The sequence below is a fragment of the Cebus imitator genome, unplaced genomic scaffold (assembly GCF_001604975.1).
Source record: "Cebus imitator isolate Cc_AM_T3 unplaced genomic scaffold, Cebus_imitator-1.0 Scaffold501, whole genome shotgun sequence".
Taxonomy (NCBI): domain Eukaryota; kingdom Metazoa; phylum Chordata; class Mammalia; order Primates; family Cebidae; genus Cebus; species Cebus imitator.
In genome coordinates this window covers 850788-865849 of record NW_016107816.1, presented here as the reverse complement: position 1 = coordinate 865849, position 15062 = coordinate 850788, and the positions used below count along the sequence as shown (strand labels likewise).

The following is a 15062-nucleotide window of genomic DNA, read 5'->3' as shown; positions in this document are numbered from 1 at the left end:
GCTTTTTATAAAAGACAGCAAAGAGGACTGGATGGAATCTGCAACATGGGTATTTTCAAAAGACGTTAAAGAATGAGCTGAGAATGGTTAAAGAATGAAAGGCACAAGGATTGCTAGAGCCCAAGAGTTGTCAAGGCTGCAGTGACTGTGCCACTGTACTCCAGCCTAGACGACAGAGCGAGACACTGTCTCAAAAAACAAACAAACAAAAAAACCCAAAAAACAAACAAATTAAAGAAAAAGAACAGGGTGCTACTGTGAGAAATAAAGGGAAAGAAAATCTATTAGAGCAAAATCCACTTAAACATTACTATACCTGTTGGATTTTTAAAAAAATGAGTGTGAAGCCCAAGATATCCACAACTTCCAATACAGCTTTTTATTTCTGATTATAACATATGCTATAGGTTAAAAGTTGTTCTACATCTTTTTATAAATGGATTAAAAATATCCTAATGAATATAATATAAAGGGATCATTTGTAATTAGTCTGGAATGAAAATAGTATTTTTTAGAAGTTTTAATTTTTTTAAGTTAGATTTTCCTGAAATGAGGGCATAGCTAGCTTATATACCATTAGCACAGCTCTCCTTTTTCCATGTCCCCACCCCTGACCATTTTTTTTAGAGGTGGGGTCTTACTACATTGCTCAGGCTTGCCTTGAACTCCTGGGCTGAAAAGATCCTCCCACCTCAGTCCCCCTAAAATATGAGACTACCAGCAGATGCCACTGTTCCAGCTTCCCTTTTAAAGTAAGGTAAAAATGTATTTGAATGTATACATTTCAATACACATTTATAGTTCACATCCAAGTTTTTAAAAAGTAAACAATTTCATTATGGTAAACTTAGCCGACTCTTGACTATCAGTGATGCATACTAATAAAATTTCATTTTAGAGTTCTAATTTTCTAAGTCCCTGTACTTCGGGACAGACATAGGGCCTATGCAACTATAAGGAGGATTAATGAAGGAAGAAACAAACACTCAGTTTATTTATATCCTACTAGGTATCTATATACCTAGTAGGAAAAAAATAGTATGTTCATCACTATGTGAGGAGAAATATAAATAGCTGCTTTCTTAATAAGTAGTTGTGCACCTCTGACAAATAAAAGTTTGTCCTTCATCAGTTTGTCTTTTTAGCTGTGGAGGTTAAAATTTCATATAGTGACCAGAAGACTGAGAAGACGGCATAAATTAGTATGAAAAATTTAAAGAGGAGAATGTGAGATGCCAAAGTTTTCCAAATGAAAAAAGGCTCACATTTCTCTTATAATGGAAAGTTGCTCTTAGCTAACTAATACTATCACACCAGAATCTGGGAGGCATGATGAGAAATGCTGGGAAGGTCCAGAGCCAAAAACTCAGTAAGTTAGGCAAGATCTTCCAGATTCCTAGAGTAAGACAACGAACACTTCAGGCAGGAAGAACAATACTACAGCAGGCTCCAGGAAACGTGAAGTAAATACAACTTTGATTCAAAAAAGGCTAAAGCTACTCTTTCATACCTCTTGGTGTGTGACAGCAGCCCAGAGCAAACCTGTGTTAAGCAGCCAGAAAGATGTGGTGCTTCTCATTACCTGCAGGGCATGACAGGTATGTCTTCCCACATTTCAATTAGGGGAATTCTATCTCTTGACTTCTTACATAGCTGAGGACTTGACTCTTAAAACATCAACTACTCAACATGTTTACAGCAAAATTTTTGATTAACTCACTAGTCACTTCTTACATTATTATGACTAGGAAAATATTTATGTTATTATGACTATATGGAGACGGCTGCTGAGGTAAGGATTTTATAGTAGCCTGGGCACCATAGTGAGAGCCTGTCTCTACAAAAATTTAAAAATTAGCCAGGCATGCTAGCACCCAGCTGTAGTCCCAGCTACTTAGGTGGCTGAGGTTGTAGGATCACCTGAGCCTGGGAGGTTGAGACTGTAGTAAGCCATGATTGTGCCACAGCACTCCAGCCTAAGCAAAAGAGCAAAACCCTGAGGAAGAAAAAAAAGAAAAGGAAAGGAAAGAAAAAGGAAAATATAAGACAAGAAAAGAAAAGGAAAAGAAAAGAGAAAGAAAAAAAGGAAGGAAGGAAGACAGGAGAAAAGAATGAGAAAGAAGAGAAAAAGAATTAATGAAAAGAAAGGCAGAAAGAACAAGAAGAGAAAGAATTAATGAAAGGCAGAAAGAACAAGAGAAGAAAGAATTATGAAAGAACGGCAGGAAGAAAGGAGGAAAGAAAGAACAAAAGAATAAGAAAGGAAAAGAAAAAAGAGAAAGAAAGGAAAAGAAAAAGAAAGGAAAAAGAAAAGAAAGAAAAAGAGGAAGGGAGGGAGGGAGAAAGAGAGAGAGGGAGGGAGGAAAGGAAGAAAGGAAGGAAGGAGGGAGGGAAGGAAAGGAGGCAGGGAAGGAGTGAAGAAGGGAGGGAGACAAGGAGGGAGGGAAGGAAGGAAGGAAGGAAGGAAGGAAGGAAGGAAGGAAGGAAGGAAGGAAGGAAAGGTTTGATCCCTTTGTAGTTCATGAGCAAGAGGACTGGGTGTTCACGAGCGTGTGTGAGATGTATCACCCTCCAACCTTGTTAAGACCTCAGCACATTACCCATCTGACCTGAACTTGGGGGGAAAAAAAAACAATTTTTTTTTGAGATGAAGTCTCACTCTGTCACCCAGGCTGGAGTGCAGTGGCACGATCTTGGCTCACTGCAACCTCCACCTCCCAGGTTCAGGCAATTCTCCTGCCTCAGCCTCCTGAGTAGTTGGGATTACAGGCATGTGCCACCACGCCCAGCTAATTTTTTGTATTTTTTCTTTTCTTTTTTTTTTTTTTGAGATGGAGTTTCACTCGTTACCCAGGCTGGAGTGCAATGGCGCGATCTCGGCTCACCGCAACCTCCGCCTCCTGGGTTCAGGCAATTCTCCTGCCTCAGCCTCCTGAGTAGCTGGGATTACAGGCACGCACCACCATGCTCAGCTAATGTTTTGTATTTTTAGTAGAGACGGGGTTTCACCGTGTTGACCAGGATGGTCTTGATCTCTCGACCTCGTGATCCACCCGCCTCGGCCTCCCAAAGTGCTGGGATTACAGGCTCGAGCCACCGCGCCCGGCCTGTATTTTTTCATAGAGACAGGGTTTCACCATGTTGGTCAAGCTGGTCTTGAACTTCTGACCTTGTGTCTGCCCGTCTCAGCCTCCCAAAGGGCTGGGATTACAGGCATGAGCCACCGCGCCTGGCCAAGAAAAAGAATTTATAGTGATTGCTCCCTTGCTCATACAATTATTTTTCCTATAGCTAATAGTTGCTTGCTTTTTTATTTGTTAGTAATGCAAATTCCATCTCCTCAACCCCAACACCAAATGCTCCAAGAGATCTAACAAATGCCTACCAATGTATTTTCCTAAAATCCTGGATACATCTTATCATCAATTAATTCAATTTTCTTTCCCTGGAAACCTTTCTTCTGCAGCTAATAGTATTCTGCATGGACTAGCTGCTCTCCAGGCCCAGTAGCTCTTGTCATGGGATTTCTTTTTGCTGTTTTTCTATGTTAAATCCTTTGTTTCCTGGATCCTGTAACACTTGTCTTTGTTGATTATGCACTTATTTGGCTAAAGCATATGTCAGATGCTTTTTGAACAAATATACACGAGCCAGGTATGGTGGCTAATGCCTGTAGTCCCAGTTACTTAGGAGGCTGAGGTGGGAGGATCATTTGTGCCCAGTTCAAAACCACCCTGGGAAACACAGTGAGGCCCTGTCTCTCTTTTTTAAAAGAACATATGGCCAGGCTCAATGGCTCATGCCTGTAATCCCAGCACTTTGGGAGGCTGAGGCAGGCAGATCACGAGATCAGGAGATTGAGAACATCCTGGCTAACATGGTGAAACCCCGCCTCTGCTAAAAATACAAAAACTTAGCCAGAAGTGGTTGCACACACCAGTAGTCCCAGCTACTCGGGAGGCTGAGGCCGGAGAATCACTAGAACTCAGGAGCTGGAGGTTGCAGTGAGCCTAGATCGTGCCACTGCACTCCAGCGTAGACAACAGAGTGAAACAGAGTGAGAGTATGTCTCAAAAAAAAAAGAACGTACGTGGAAGGTTATTTTTTTTGTTTTTGTTTTGAGACAGAGTTTCGCTCTTGTTGCGCAGTCTGGAGTGCAATAACACGATCTTGGCTCACCACAACCTCTGCCTCCTGGGTTCAATCGATTCACCTGCCTCAGTCTCCTGAGTAGCTGGGATTACAGGCATGTGTCACCACGCCTGGCTAATTTTTTGTATTTTTAGTAGAGACAAGGTTTCTCCATGTTGGTCAGGCTGGTCTTGAATTCCCAACCTCAGGTGATCCGCCTGCCTCGGCCTCCCAGACTGCTGGGATTACAGGCATGAGCCACCATGCCTGGCCTGGAAGGTTAATTTTTAAAGGATTTGCATATCTGAAATATTTATTTTTCTTCTGAGACAGGGTCTCACTCTGCTGACTAGACTGGAGTGTGGTGGTACAATCACAGCTCACTGCAGCCTCCATCTTCTAGGCTCAAGTGATCCTCCCACCTCAGACTCCCAAGTAGCTGGGACTATAGATGTGTGCCACACCCAGCTGATTTTTAAAATTTAAGAGATTGGGCCTCACTATGTTGCTTGGGCTGGTCTCAAGTGATCTGGGCTCAAGTGATCCTCTTGCCTTGGCCTTCTATTGTGCTGGGATTATAGACATAAGCCACTGTGCCCAGCCAACTTAATTTTTATTTAGAGGCAGGGTGGTCTTGGGTCTGTTATCCAGGTTGGAGTGTAGTAGCATGATCATAGCTCACTTCAGCCTCAAATTCCTGGGCTCAAGTGATCCTCTTGCCTCAACATTCCAAGTAGCTGGGACTATAGGCACACACCATGCCAGCTTATCTGGAATATCATTTTATTTTCCATTTTTGATTAATTGTCTGGCAAGGTATAGAATTCTAGGTAGAAATTGGCCGGAGGTGGTGGTTCAAGCCTGTCATCTCAGCACTTTGCAAGGCTGATGTGGGTGGATCACCTGAGGTCAGGAGTTTAGGACCAGCCTGGTCAACACAGTTGACACCCCATCTCTACCAAAAATACAAAAAATTAGCTGGGCATGGTGGCGCGTGCCTATAATCCCAGCTACTCAGGAGGCTGAGGCAGGAGAATTGCTTGAACTCAGTAGGCAGAGGTTGCAGTGAGCCGAGATTGCACCACTGCACTCCAGCCTGGGAGACAGAGCGTGACTCTATCTCAAAAAAAAAAAAAAAAAGAAAAAAGGAATTCTGGTTGAAATTATTTTCCTCAGAAATTTGGAGGTACTGTTTCACTATCTCCTAGAATCCACTACTACTGTCCAGGACGCTGGTATTTTGATTCTTGTTTATCTATAAGCTATTTAAATTTTATCTCCAGAAGTTTTAGAATATTCTTTTTACCTTACTGCTCTGAAATTTCATGATTATATATTTCAACTTCGGGTAATTTTTAAAAAATCATTATATTTAGCACAAGGTTAGATCTTACCACTCTTGAGACATGTATTCTTCGGTACTTAGAACAACTAAGTCAGTTACCGCTATTCCATCGACTTTCCATCCTACATGCAGCTTTTGCTATCTCATCTGCTATGGTCTGCTCTCTCATCTCTCCTTGTGGGTTAAAATAATACTATTTTTATTTATTTTAGTGGGGCTGCAGGAAAGACTGCATTATTATCAGTGCATATGCTAAGTCTAGCACATTTAACCATCTAATTGCACCAGAATTTCCTAGGGGTAAATTTTGGAAATGTTTGAGAAAATAAAAGTTTCAGGTCATTCTGAGACCAGCCAGATTTCAGAACCACTGTCCTATACCATTTATCTTCGAACTCACTTGGAGACCAGGAAAATAAAAATCTAATAGCTATCTTATCTCTCAATTATCAAAAGAACAGTGAGCTGATCAAGCTGACCTGTGAAAGAGTTTGAGAGGAGAAAATGTTTTCAACTGAGTCTTGGGTAATGCTAAGAGTACAAACTTGAAGATAATATGATTTATCTGCTGGGGAATAAACATGGCAAAGGTACAAATAACGTAGTCACGATAATGGAAAAGGTTAAATTGATGGTGGGGACTCAGCATTTGACAGGTGGGGCAACAAGGTGGGGCAACAAGGCACTAAGAGTGCTCTGGCAAAATCTGAGGTTTAGAAGAGAAACCACTCTTCCCACTCTTCTCTGGGATAAACTGCTATACCTGGATCTGCTTGCCTTCTAGTATAACTACTTATCCAGGGATTGTGACAGGATGTGTCACAACAGATACAGGCTTGGAATATCATCCCAAACGAGAAGGGGAGCCAGAGTGCAGAGGTTGCCCCAATAGGTCATGTAAACACGAGATATGTTTTAATAGAAACTGCTGGATCAGGGATTACTAAGGAGAGTCACAGTAGGGATGAAGAGGCTCTCAAAAGTGATCAAGTTACCAAATAACTCAAAACTGTTGGAGGTAAGTTGAGGAAATGACAGTGGCTATACAAAACTCTGAAGGTACTGCCAAAGACAAGGAACAGGTATTGTGGCCTGTATGAAGGATTCTAAACCCTATTTGACAGTCACTGGAGTGTCCTGCAAGGAGTCTGAGCCCAGGCATGGTGGCTCACACCTGTAGTTGCTTGAGGCCAGGATTTCAAGATCAGCCTGGGCAACACAGTGAAACCATCTCCACAAAAATAGACAGATAGATAGGGAGATAATTTAAAAAAAGAAGTTTTACAAAGAACCCTAGGCTTTTATGTAAAGTCCTAAGAGAAGGCTTCAGGCCTTGTCTGAAGGTAAGGGAGAAGTAGGCTTTTCTGAGTATCAGAGCAATCCCTAACAAAGTTACAGTTCAGTGTATTTGAAATCTGTTCAAACTCTCATCAGCCAGATTTCTATGTGAAATAGTCAGTACCATAAAAGACCAGAAAGTCAGTAAGCTGAATAAGCATAGATGATAGATCCTCTCTCAGACTCAGCTTTTCTGTTCTAGGTGCCTGTATGGAACCACTTCCAAAGTCCAATGTTACAAATGAGTAAGGTCCATCCAGGCATGGTAGAATTTATGTTTTATTTATTTATGTTTGTGTTTGTCAAACATAGAAGTATTTCTCATTTTGATGGCTTAAATCTGAAGCAGGGATCTCTGTTCTTAAAAAAAAAGATTTTTAAAACACAAATGACTACATTCTGATTTTAATGCACTATGGAAGGAAAAGATGCCATGTACTAGAATTAATTCTGGTACTCCTGTTGAGTACCAGACTTTCACAGCCCAGACTGAGGCAGTGGCTTTAACAATAAATGGCTGGGTGAAGTCAGGGTGGAAGATATCCTGGGCTGAAGAGGAGGAGAATGAATATATCTGAACCACTGAACACAGGTGCCTTGTTGCATTCAGAGCGAGACAAAGGGTGTCAGGCACAATTCAAGAAAAAAACCTTTGGTAAAGTGACAGGAGGTATCAGTAGTTCAAGGAACCACTACTTCTCCCACAGGTGAGTGGGTAAAAATCTGCCTCCTTGCATATATCCCAAGGGAGTCTATAGCTCCTTGAAAGTTAAGTTTCAGTAACATTTATACTCCACAGATACTTCAAGGATCTTGGGAGAAGAGGATCAATCACTTTTAATGTTAGGTGATTGTACACAAAATGATCTATCCTTCATTCTTATTCATTAAATATATCAGAAGGAAGTGGATGGATGAATTAACTACTGCTGTATATATTTCTGAAAGTTTGTTCAACTTCTCTAACTCTGGTTTTCCTAAGAATGAGTACTCGTTCTATAATCTATGCTGAGGGTCCATGGTTGTAGTTTTCAAGCATCTGCCCACCCTACTCTTTTTTCCTGTTTGAACCTTCTTCAAACAAAATAGAAAGAATTGCTCTCAGAGAGACTAGTGGTCAGACCTGGAACCTAGGGCCACATTTATGAATTCCTTGCAAAAAGGCTTAGCATATTTTAAGACAATATATAAACACATGGAGAAACTCAACCTTGATGGTAGAACCTCTTAAGGACAAGAAGCTTCTATTATTTGATAACCCAGGGTCTAGGACATAGCTGGTTGTAACAGAGGAGGTATGCAATAAATACATGTTGAACAAATGAAGTTTCAAAAGTTCTTCAAGATTGCAACAAACTTTGTGAAAAATGAAACTGAGTAAGCAGTAGGTGAGCTGTTTTTGCCCTTTAGGACACACAGGCATGCCAATGTATGTTAGCCCAAAAAGTTCCTGGTGTTCCTGGTCTGGGGTCAACAAAGAAGCCCTGAGACCTTATTGATATGGGTGTAAAGGACATCCATGTCTGGCGAAGGCAGAAGGGCCCATGACAAGGCATCCTAGTAATCAGCAGGGCACGGCAGATACTCCAAGGCAGAGAAGGCAAGAAAATAAATACAGAGAAGTAGGAAAGACATAAAGAACAGGGAGGAGGGCAGGTCCAAGCAGGTAAATGTAATGGTTGAGAGATGAGAAGCCACCAGAGCAAAGGGACACACAGCAACTATTGCTGAGCAGCAGGCAGAGGCTGTCTGTTTTCTGTTTTGCTTCACAGAATTACTCTCCATTGGTGGAGAACACTGAGCTCACATATTGTGCAATACAGTGAGACAGAGGTGAGAATTATAGGGAAAATGACACTGACGATACAGTGGCAGAAGTACTGGGAGAAATAACAAACAACTTCCCCAAGCAGAAGAGCAACTGTAAACAGAAATGTCTGCCCACCTGAGGCAGAACAGTTACACATCTCGGCTGAACCTGCTTACCTCTGACTTGCTGTTCTAAACTAAGAATGACTGCCACAGCTTGATGAAGAATAAGGAGTTTTGTTTGGGGTTTTTCACTCTTCAAGTGAAGCTGACACATTCGCCCAAGCTCTTTGAATGCTTCATTAATATCCCGTACGCGTAAACGTTCTCTGGCATTGTTAGCCATCCGCCTCTCCTTCTCCCTTTCTATCTTCTGTTCAGGGTTCAAATCCTCATCTTCATTAGTACTGCTAGAAAATAAAGTAACAACAAAGTCTATTAGGTTCCCTATACAGTAAGATATGCTGATTGTGCACAATTACAAAGCATAAAGATGGAAATGAAAACTACCTATAAATCTTGCTAAACAGTAGTAATAGGTCCAGTTAACGTAACTGTATATTCATTTCCAGTTTTTCTTCAATGCACATATACAGTCATATAGTTGAAATATACCACATACACTCTCAAGTGCATTTTTCATTGTAAATCATAGCATGAAGATCTCTCCAGAAACTCTTCATAAATGTAAGATCAATAACTACATAACATTCCAGCACCTTGACACACAAAAAGTGATCCACCAGTCAGTAGCATCAGCATTACTGGGAGCTTGTTAAAAATAGTGGAGTAGAATCTTTCAGATTCTACTCCCATCTTACTGAATTAGAAGCTGCATTTTAGCATGTTCCCCAGATGATTCATATGCACATTAAAGTTTGAAAGCTCTCCTAGTACATTAATGTATAATTTGCTTAGCCTATGCTCTTAAATATATTCTAGCAGTTACCTGGTGAGAAGAAAGAAGAAAAGCTTAAGATACAGGTTGGGAGAAGTATCTCAGAAAATGGCTATTTTTTGTTCTACAGAGAAACTGTCATCAGTGGCGATGACTATAAAACATGGGAGAAATGACACAATTTTTTGAAGGACAGATTGGCAAAATGAATCCAGAGCCTTAATGTTCATTACCTCTTGATCAGCAATTCCAACTTTGGAAATTCATCCTAAGGATATAATTAGAGATGTACACAGAAATTTATGTAAAGGGAGAAGATCACAGAATTATTTACATTAGCAACATATTGGAATCTATTAATAGGAAATGGGTTAAATAAATCATAGTACATTCAGATAATGGACCATTATGTAGTTTCTGAAATCAAGGTGCAGATTATGCTAAGTAAAAAAAGCCAGCATGAAAGATCACATACTCTAAGATTCCATTTACATAAACTTCTAGAAAAGACAAAACTATAGTAACAGAAAGCAGATCAATGCTTGCCAAGGACTGTGGGATGGAGGAAAGAGACTCACTACCAACAGGAATAAAAATATTTTTTGAGGTGGTGAAGATATTCTACATTATGAATATGGTAGCTGTTATATAACTTTTACACTTGTCAAAATGACAAAATATATACATTTTAATATACATACACAAATGTATATATTGGTCAAATACTAAGACTGTATATTTAAAAGTAGTAAATTTTATTATTACATGTGTATTAAGCCTCAATAAAGCTGATCCAAAACAAAACCAAAAGTTTTCAGAAATACATTGTTGAATGAAAAAAAAAAAAAGTAAAATACAACACATATATCCAGTTTATTAAGTCTCAGGTATAAGAGAAATAAAATTAAAAAAATCCCTAAAAATAAATCAGTAAAGAAAACTTACGTCCAGTTTAATTCCAATTTAAAATCCATTCATGGAAAAAGAGATACTATTTAAAAATGTAAACAGTGAGTCTGAGCACGGTGGCTCACACCTGTAATCCCAGCACTTTGGGAGGCTGAGGCAGGCAGATCACCTAAGGTCGGGTGTTTGAGACTAGCCTGGCCAACATGGCGAAATCCCACATCTAACTAAAAATACAAAAAGTAGCCAGGCGTAGTGGCAGGAGCCTATAATCTCAGCTACTCAGGAGGCTGTGGCAACAGAATTGCTTGAACCCAGGAGGTAGAGGTTGTAGTGAGCTAAGATTACACCACTGCACTCCAACCTGGGCGACAGAATGAGACTCCATCTCAGGAAAAAAAAAAAAAGAAAAAGTTAACAGTGGTTAATTCTGAATAGTGAGGTTTCTTGTAATTTCTGTGTATACTTGTCTGTATTTTCTAACTTTCTGTAATGAAAACAGACTATATAATTAGAAAAAAACATGAGGGAGATGCTTTGTAACAGTATATACAAAACTCTATTTATGACTCAGATATAAATTACTGACCAAAGCTTCTCAGAACCTTGAAATCATGTGCAAAAATATTAGGCATTTTAATCTTTTCTCTAATACCCTGAGTATTCTAATAAAAGAACAAGTACACAGGACAGACATGGTGGCTAATGTCTTGTAACCTAAGTGGTTTCAGAGGCTGAGGTGGGCATGGGGGAACTGCCTGAGCTCAAAAGTTTGAGGTTATAGTCCACTGCACTCCATCCTGGGAGACAGAGACCCTGTTTCTAAAAAGTATTAATATTTTACCTGCTAATCATTAAGAATTACATAAATGCATTCTTTTAGCAAAAGAAAGTAACTGGTTCTTTGACTTCAAAAAGGCCTTTAAAGATCATCAAAAGTCCACTTAAAGATCATCAAAAGTGTCCACAGATGATAGCCACTCATTAGTATCTCCAGGAGCACTTTAAAAATACAACTTTCCAGGTCTTACTACCAGAGATGCTAGACTCACTAATTTAGTGAGTTTGGTTTAGGATCCAAGCACCTATATTTCTAAAATGTTGCAGGGTCTGTGCAGCAGGGTTTAGAACCACTTCATGACACAGGATCACACAGCTAATTGGTGGTAGTATAACGATGAGATGTCAGGTGAGTGCACTGTGGAAGCAAACCTACACCATATACCTAAAATGACCACCGTAACAGTAGACACAGTATCTTTATTGAGTGTTTACTGTGTGCTAGACATTGTACAAAGGTTTTTACATGCATCATTTTCAGGTTATTCCTATAAGAATCCTGTAACAGAAAGTTTCTTTTTAGAGAAGAAAAAGAAACTGAGCTCAAAGACTTGCCCAAGGTCACTTGGCAAGCATGCAATGGAACCATGATTCAAAACCAGGTTATCTTACCTTGTCCAAAGGCCATATTATTAACCTATTCATTATTATGGACTATTACTAACCTATTAAACTGCCACCTAATTTCTGATGATCTATAATATGGGTAAGCAAACTATGATCTATGAGCTGGTCATCTGTTTTTTTAACTAAAATTTTATTGGAACAGCTATATCCATTTGTCTTTGGCTACTTTTGCGCTGTAGCAGCAGAAGTGAGTAGCTGTGACAGAGACTGTATGTCCAATAAAGCCTAAAATCTTCACTATTTGGACCTTTATAGAAAAGGTTTACTGATTCCTGAGCTATAAGAAGATGAATATGGAGGAAAGATGTAAATTGTTTCCCTTAAAATTCTATTTTAATGAAAACTATGAAAGAGTTAAGATGCCTTGAAAGAGTGATTTCTGAATTCCTTGAAACAGTTTCTCCTTCCTTATGCCCCTGATAGTTGAGTACAATGCACATTAAAGTAATACTACTAAGATCTTAAGATTTCCTTTTTCCCCAAGAGAAATGTTTAAGTGTTGAAAACAGTGAGAATGTCAAAAGAGCAAAAGGACACCTTTTAAGCATGTGACTGACAGAAAGAACCATTCTGCTTCTTTTAGTTTTATCTACCATCCTCATTGTAGTCTCCTTTGCACCATAATTCAACACAAAGAACAATGTATGAGATATACACTTATCACTGACAAATGAATATGTATGCCAAGAAATAGGGTGTACCACAAATGTACTAACTGATCTAACTTTTAAATTTTTATTTAAAAAATTTTTTTAGAGACAGCATCTCTCTGTCACCCAGGCTGGAGTACAGTGGCATGATCATGGCTCACCACTGCCTCAAACTTCTGGACTCAAGCAATCTTCCTGCCTTACCCTTCCAAGTAGGTGGGACTACAGGTGTGTGCCACCATGTCCCAATAATTTTTATAACTTTTTGTAGAGACAGAATCTAGCTACGATAACCAGGCTGGTCTTGAATGTCTGGCCTTAAGTGATACTCCTGTCTTAGCCTCCCAAAGTGCTGCGATTACAGGAGTGAGCCACTGTGCCTGGCCTAACTCATGTAATTTTAATGTAGAACTGCAAAAAAAATTTGAAGGAAAAATCTGGAAATCACTTGAAACTAACATACTATGTGTCTATATTCATACTTCACAGCAAGGTCAAGTCCATTTTCTAGAAAACGCCATGTAACATCATTCTGCCTAGAGTACTTCCTTTTTCGTACTTGAGAAGAATCAGATGGTAAATACTTTCAGCTTTGTGGGCCATATAGTCTCTGTGGCAACTATTTTAGTCTAGCAATAAGTAAATGAATGGGGCATGTGAAGTTTTAATAAAACTTTATAAAAATAGGCAGCAGCCCCAGCACTTTGGGAGGACGAGGTGAGCAGGTCATTAATGAGGCCAGGAGTTTGAAACCAGCCTGGCAAACATGGTGGAACCCTGTTTCCACTAAAAATACAAAAATTAGCTGGGCATGATGGCATGTGCCTGTAATCCCAGCTACTTGGGAGGCTGAGGGTGCAGTGAAACAAGATCACCCCACAGCAGTCCAGCCAGGGTGACACTGAGACCCTGTCTCAAAAAAAAAAAAAATATATATATATATATAATTATATATCATATATATATGATAATAATAAAAACGAACACGGGTAGCAAGCTGGGTAGGCCCATCGGCCATTATTTGCCGACCCCTTGTTTAAATCAGAGTCTTGCCATATATTCAGCCCTTATATTAATATACAGTTAAGAGGCCCATAATGCTGTTTTGATCAATGAGGGGCTATATATATGACAGTGTCTTATAATATTATATTGGAGCTAAAAAATTCTATCATCCAGTGATGTTGTAGCTGTAGTAGGGCTGCAGCACAATGCATTGGTCACATAATCCATTGTTTGTATAGCTGCTGGTATAAACCTACTGTGCTGCCAGTTGTATAAAAGCATGCAATTATGTATGGTACACACTACGGTAAGTCCTCACTTATTGTCATTGATCAGTTCTTGGAAACTTCAAGCAAGATGACATATAATAAAACCAATTTTATCATAGGTTAATTGATATAAACAAGAGTTAGGTCCCTACAGTACATTTCTGGTGGCGAAATATCACCAAAACTTCTAAAGAAAGACCAAAAACACTTCTAACATTAAACGTTGAAATAAATGTGAACTATATATACATATTTAAGAAAGACTTGTAAAAATAAGTAAGACAATAATTTTCCCAATTATTCTAGTTCAGGGTCGGGGGAAGCTGGAGCCTATCCCAGCAGCTCAGGGAGAAAGGCAGAACCAACCCTGGACAAGACACCATTCCACTGCAGGGCACACTCACACACACCCACACTCACTCATATTGGGACAGTTTAGACATATTAATCAACCTAACATGCACATCTTTGGGATGAAGGAAGAAACTGGAGTACTTAAGAGAAAATCCACATGATGACACATGGGAAGAATGTGCAAACTCCACAGAGACAGAGGCTCCAGCTAGGAATCAATTTTTTTTTGTCATCAACATTTCACAAAATGATGTTCTTTCAGGATCTGCTGTACTTGATAATAACTATGTTATTGGTTTATGTATTTATACTATACTAACTATACTTTTTATCATTACAGTATACTTCTAACTTTAAAAAAAAAGTCAACTGTAAAACCTGAAGACAGGTCCTTTAGAAGGTTTTCCAGAAGAAGGCTTTGTTACCACAGGAGATGACAGCTTCATGCATGTTACTGCCTGTGAAGACCTTCACTGGGACAAGATGTGGAGGTGGAAAACAATGATATTAATGATCTTGACCTTGTGTAGGCCTAGATTACCATGTGTGTCTGTGTCTTAGTTTTTAACAAAAAAGTCTGAAAAGTAAAAAAATAAAACACTAAATTTTAAAAATAGAAAAAAGCTTACAAAGGCCCAGCATGGTGGCTCACGCCTGTAATCCCAGCACTTTGGGAGGCTGAGGTGGGCGGACCACTTGAGGTCAGGAGTTTGAGACCTGTCTGGCCAACATGGTGAAACCCTGTCTCTACTAAAAGTACAAACCCTGGAGTGGTGGTGGGTGCCTGTAATCCCAGCTACTCAGGAGGCTGAGGCAGGAGAATTGCTTGAACCCAGCAGGCGGAGGTTGCCGTGATCATGGCACTGCACTCCAGGCTGGGCAACAGAGCA

At 39.7% G+C, this 15062-nt stretch overlaps 1 protein-coding gene and 1 non-coding gene across 13 annotated transcripts in view; one reads left to right on the top strand and one right to left on the bottom strand.

The window, feature by feature from the left end:
- Positions 1-15062, bottom strand: part of TCF12 (transcription factor 12) — a 370574-nt gene that overhangs the window by 7215 nt on the left and 348297 nt on the right. For 9 of the 12 annotated variants that reach the window (XM_017513791.2, XM_017513787.2, XM_017513789.2 and 6 more), the window contains one exon: positions 8801-9033. In XM_017513791.2, the coding sequence (XP_017369280.1) occupies positions 8801-9033 (233 nt within the window). The remainder of the gene's footprint in view (positions 1-8800; positions 9034-15062) is intronic. The other 3 variants (XM_017513788.2, XM_017513790.2, XM_017513798.2) reach the window with 1 other exon arrangement.
- LOC119468838 lies at positions 2507-2610 on the top strand. Its single transcript, XR_005197609.1, has one exon. It is a non-coding gene; the product is annotated as a small nucleolar RNA U13 (small nucleolar RNA).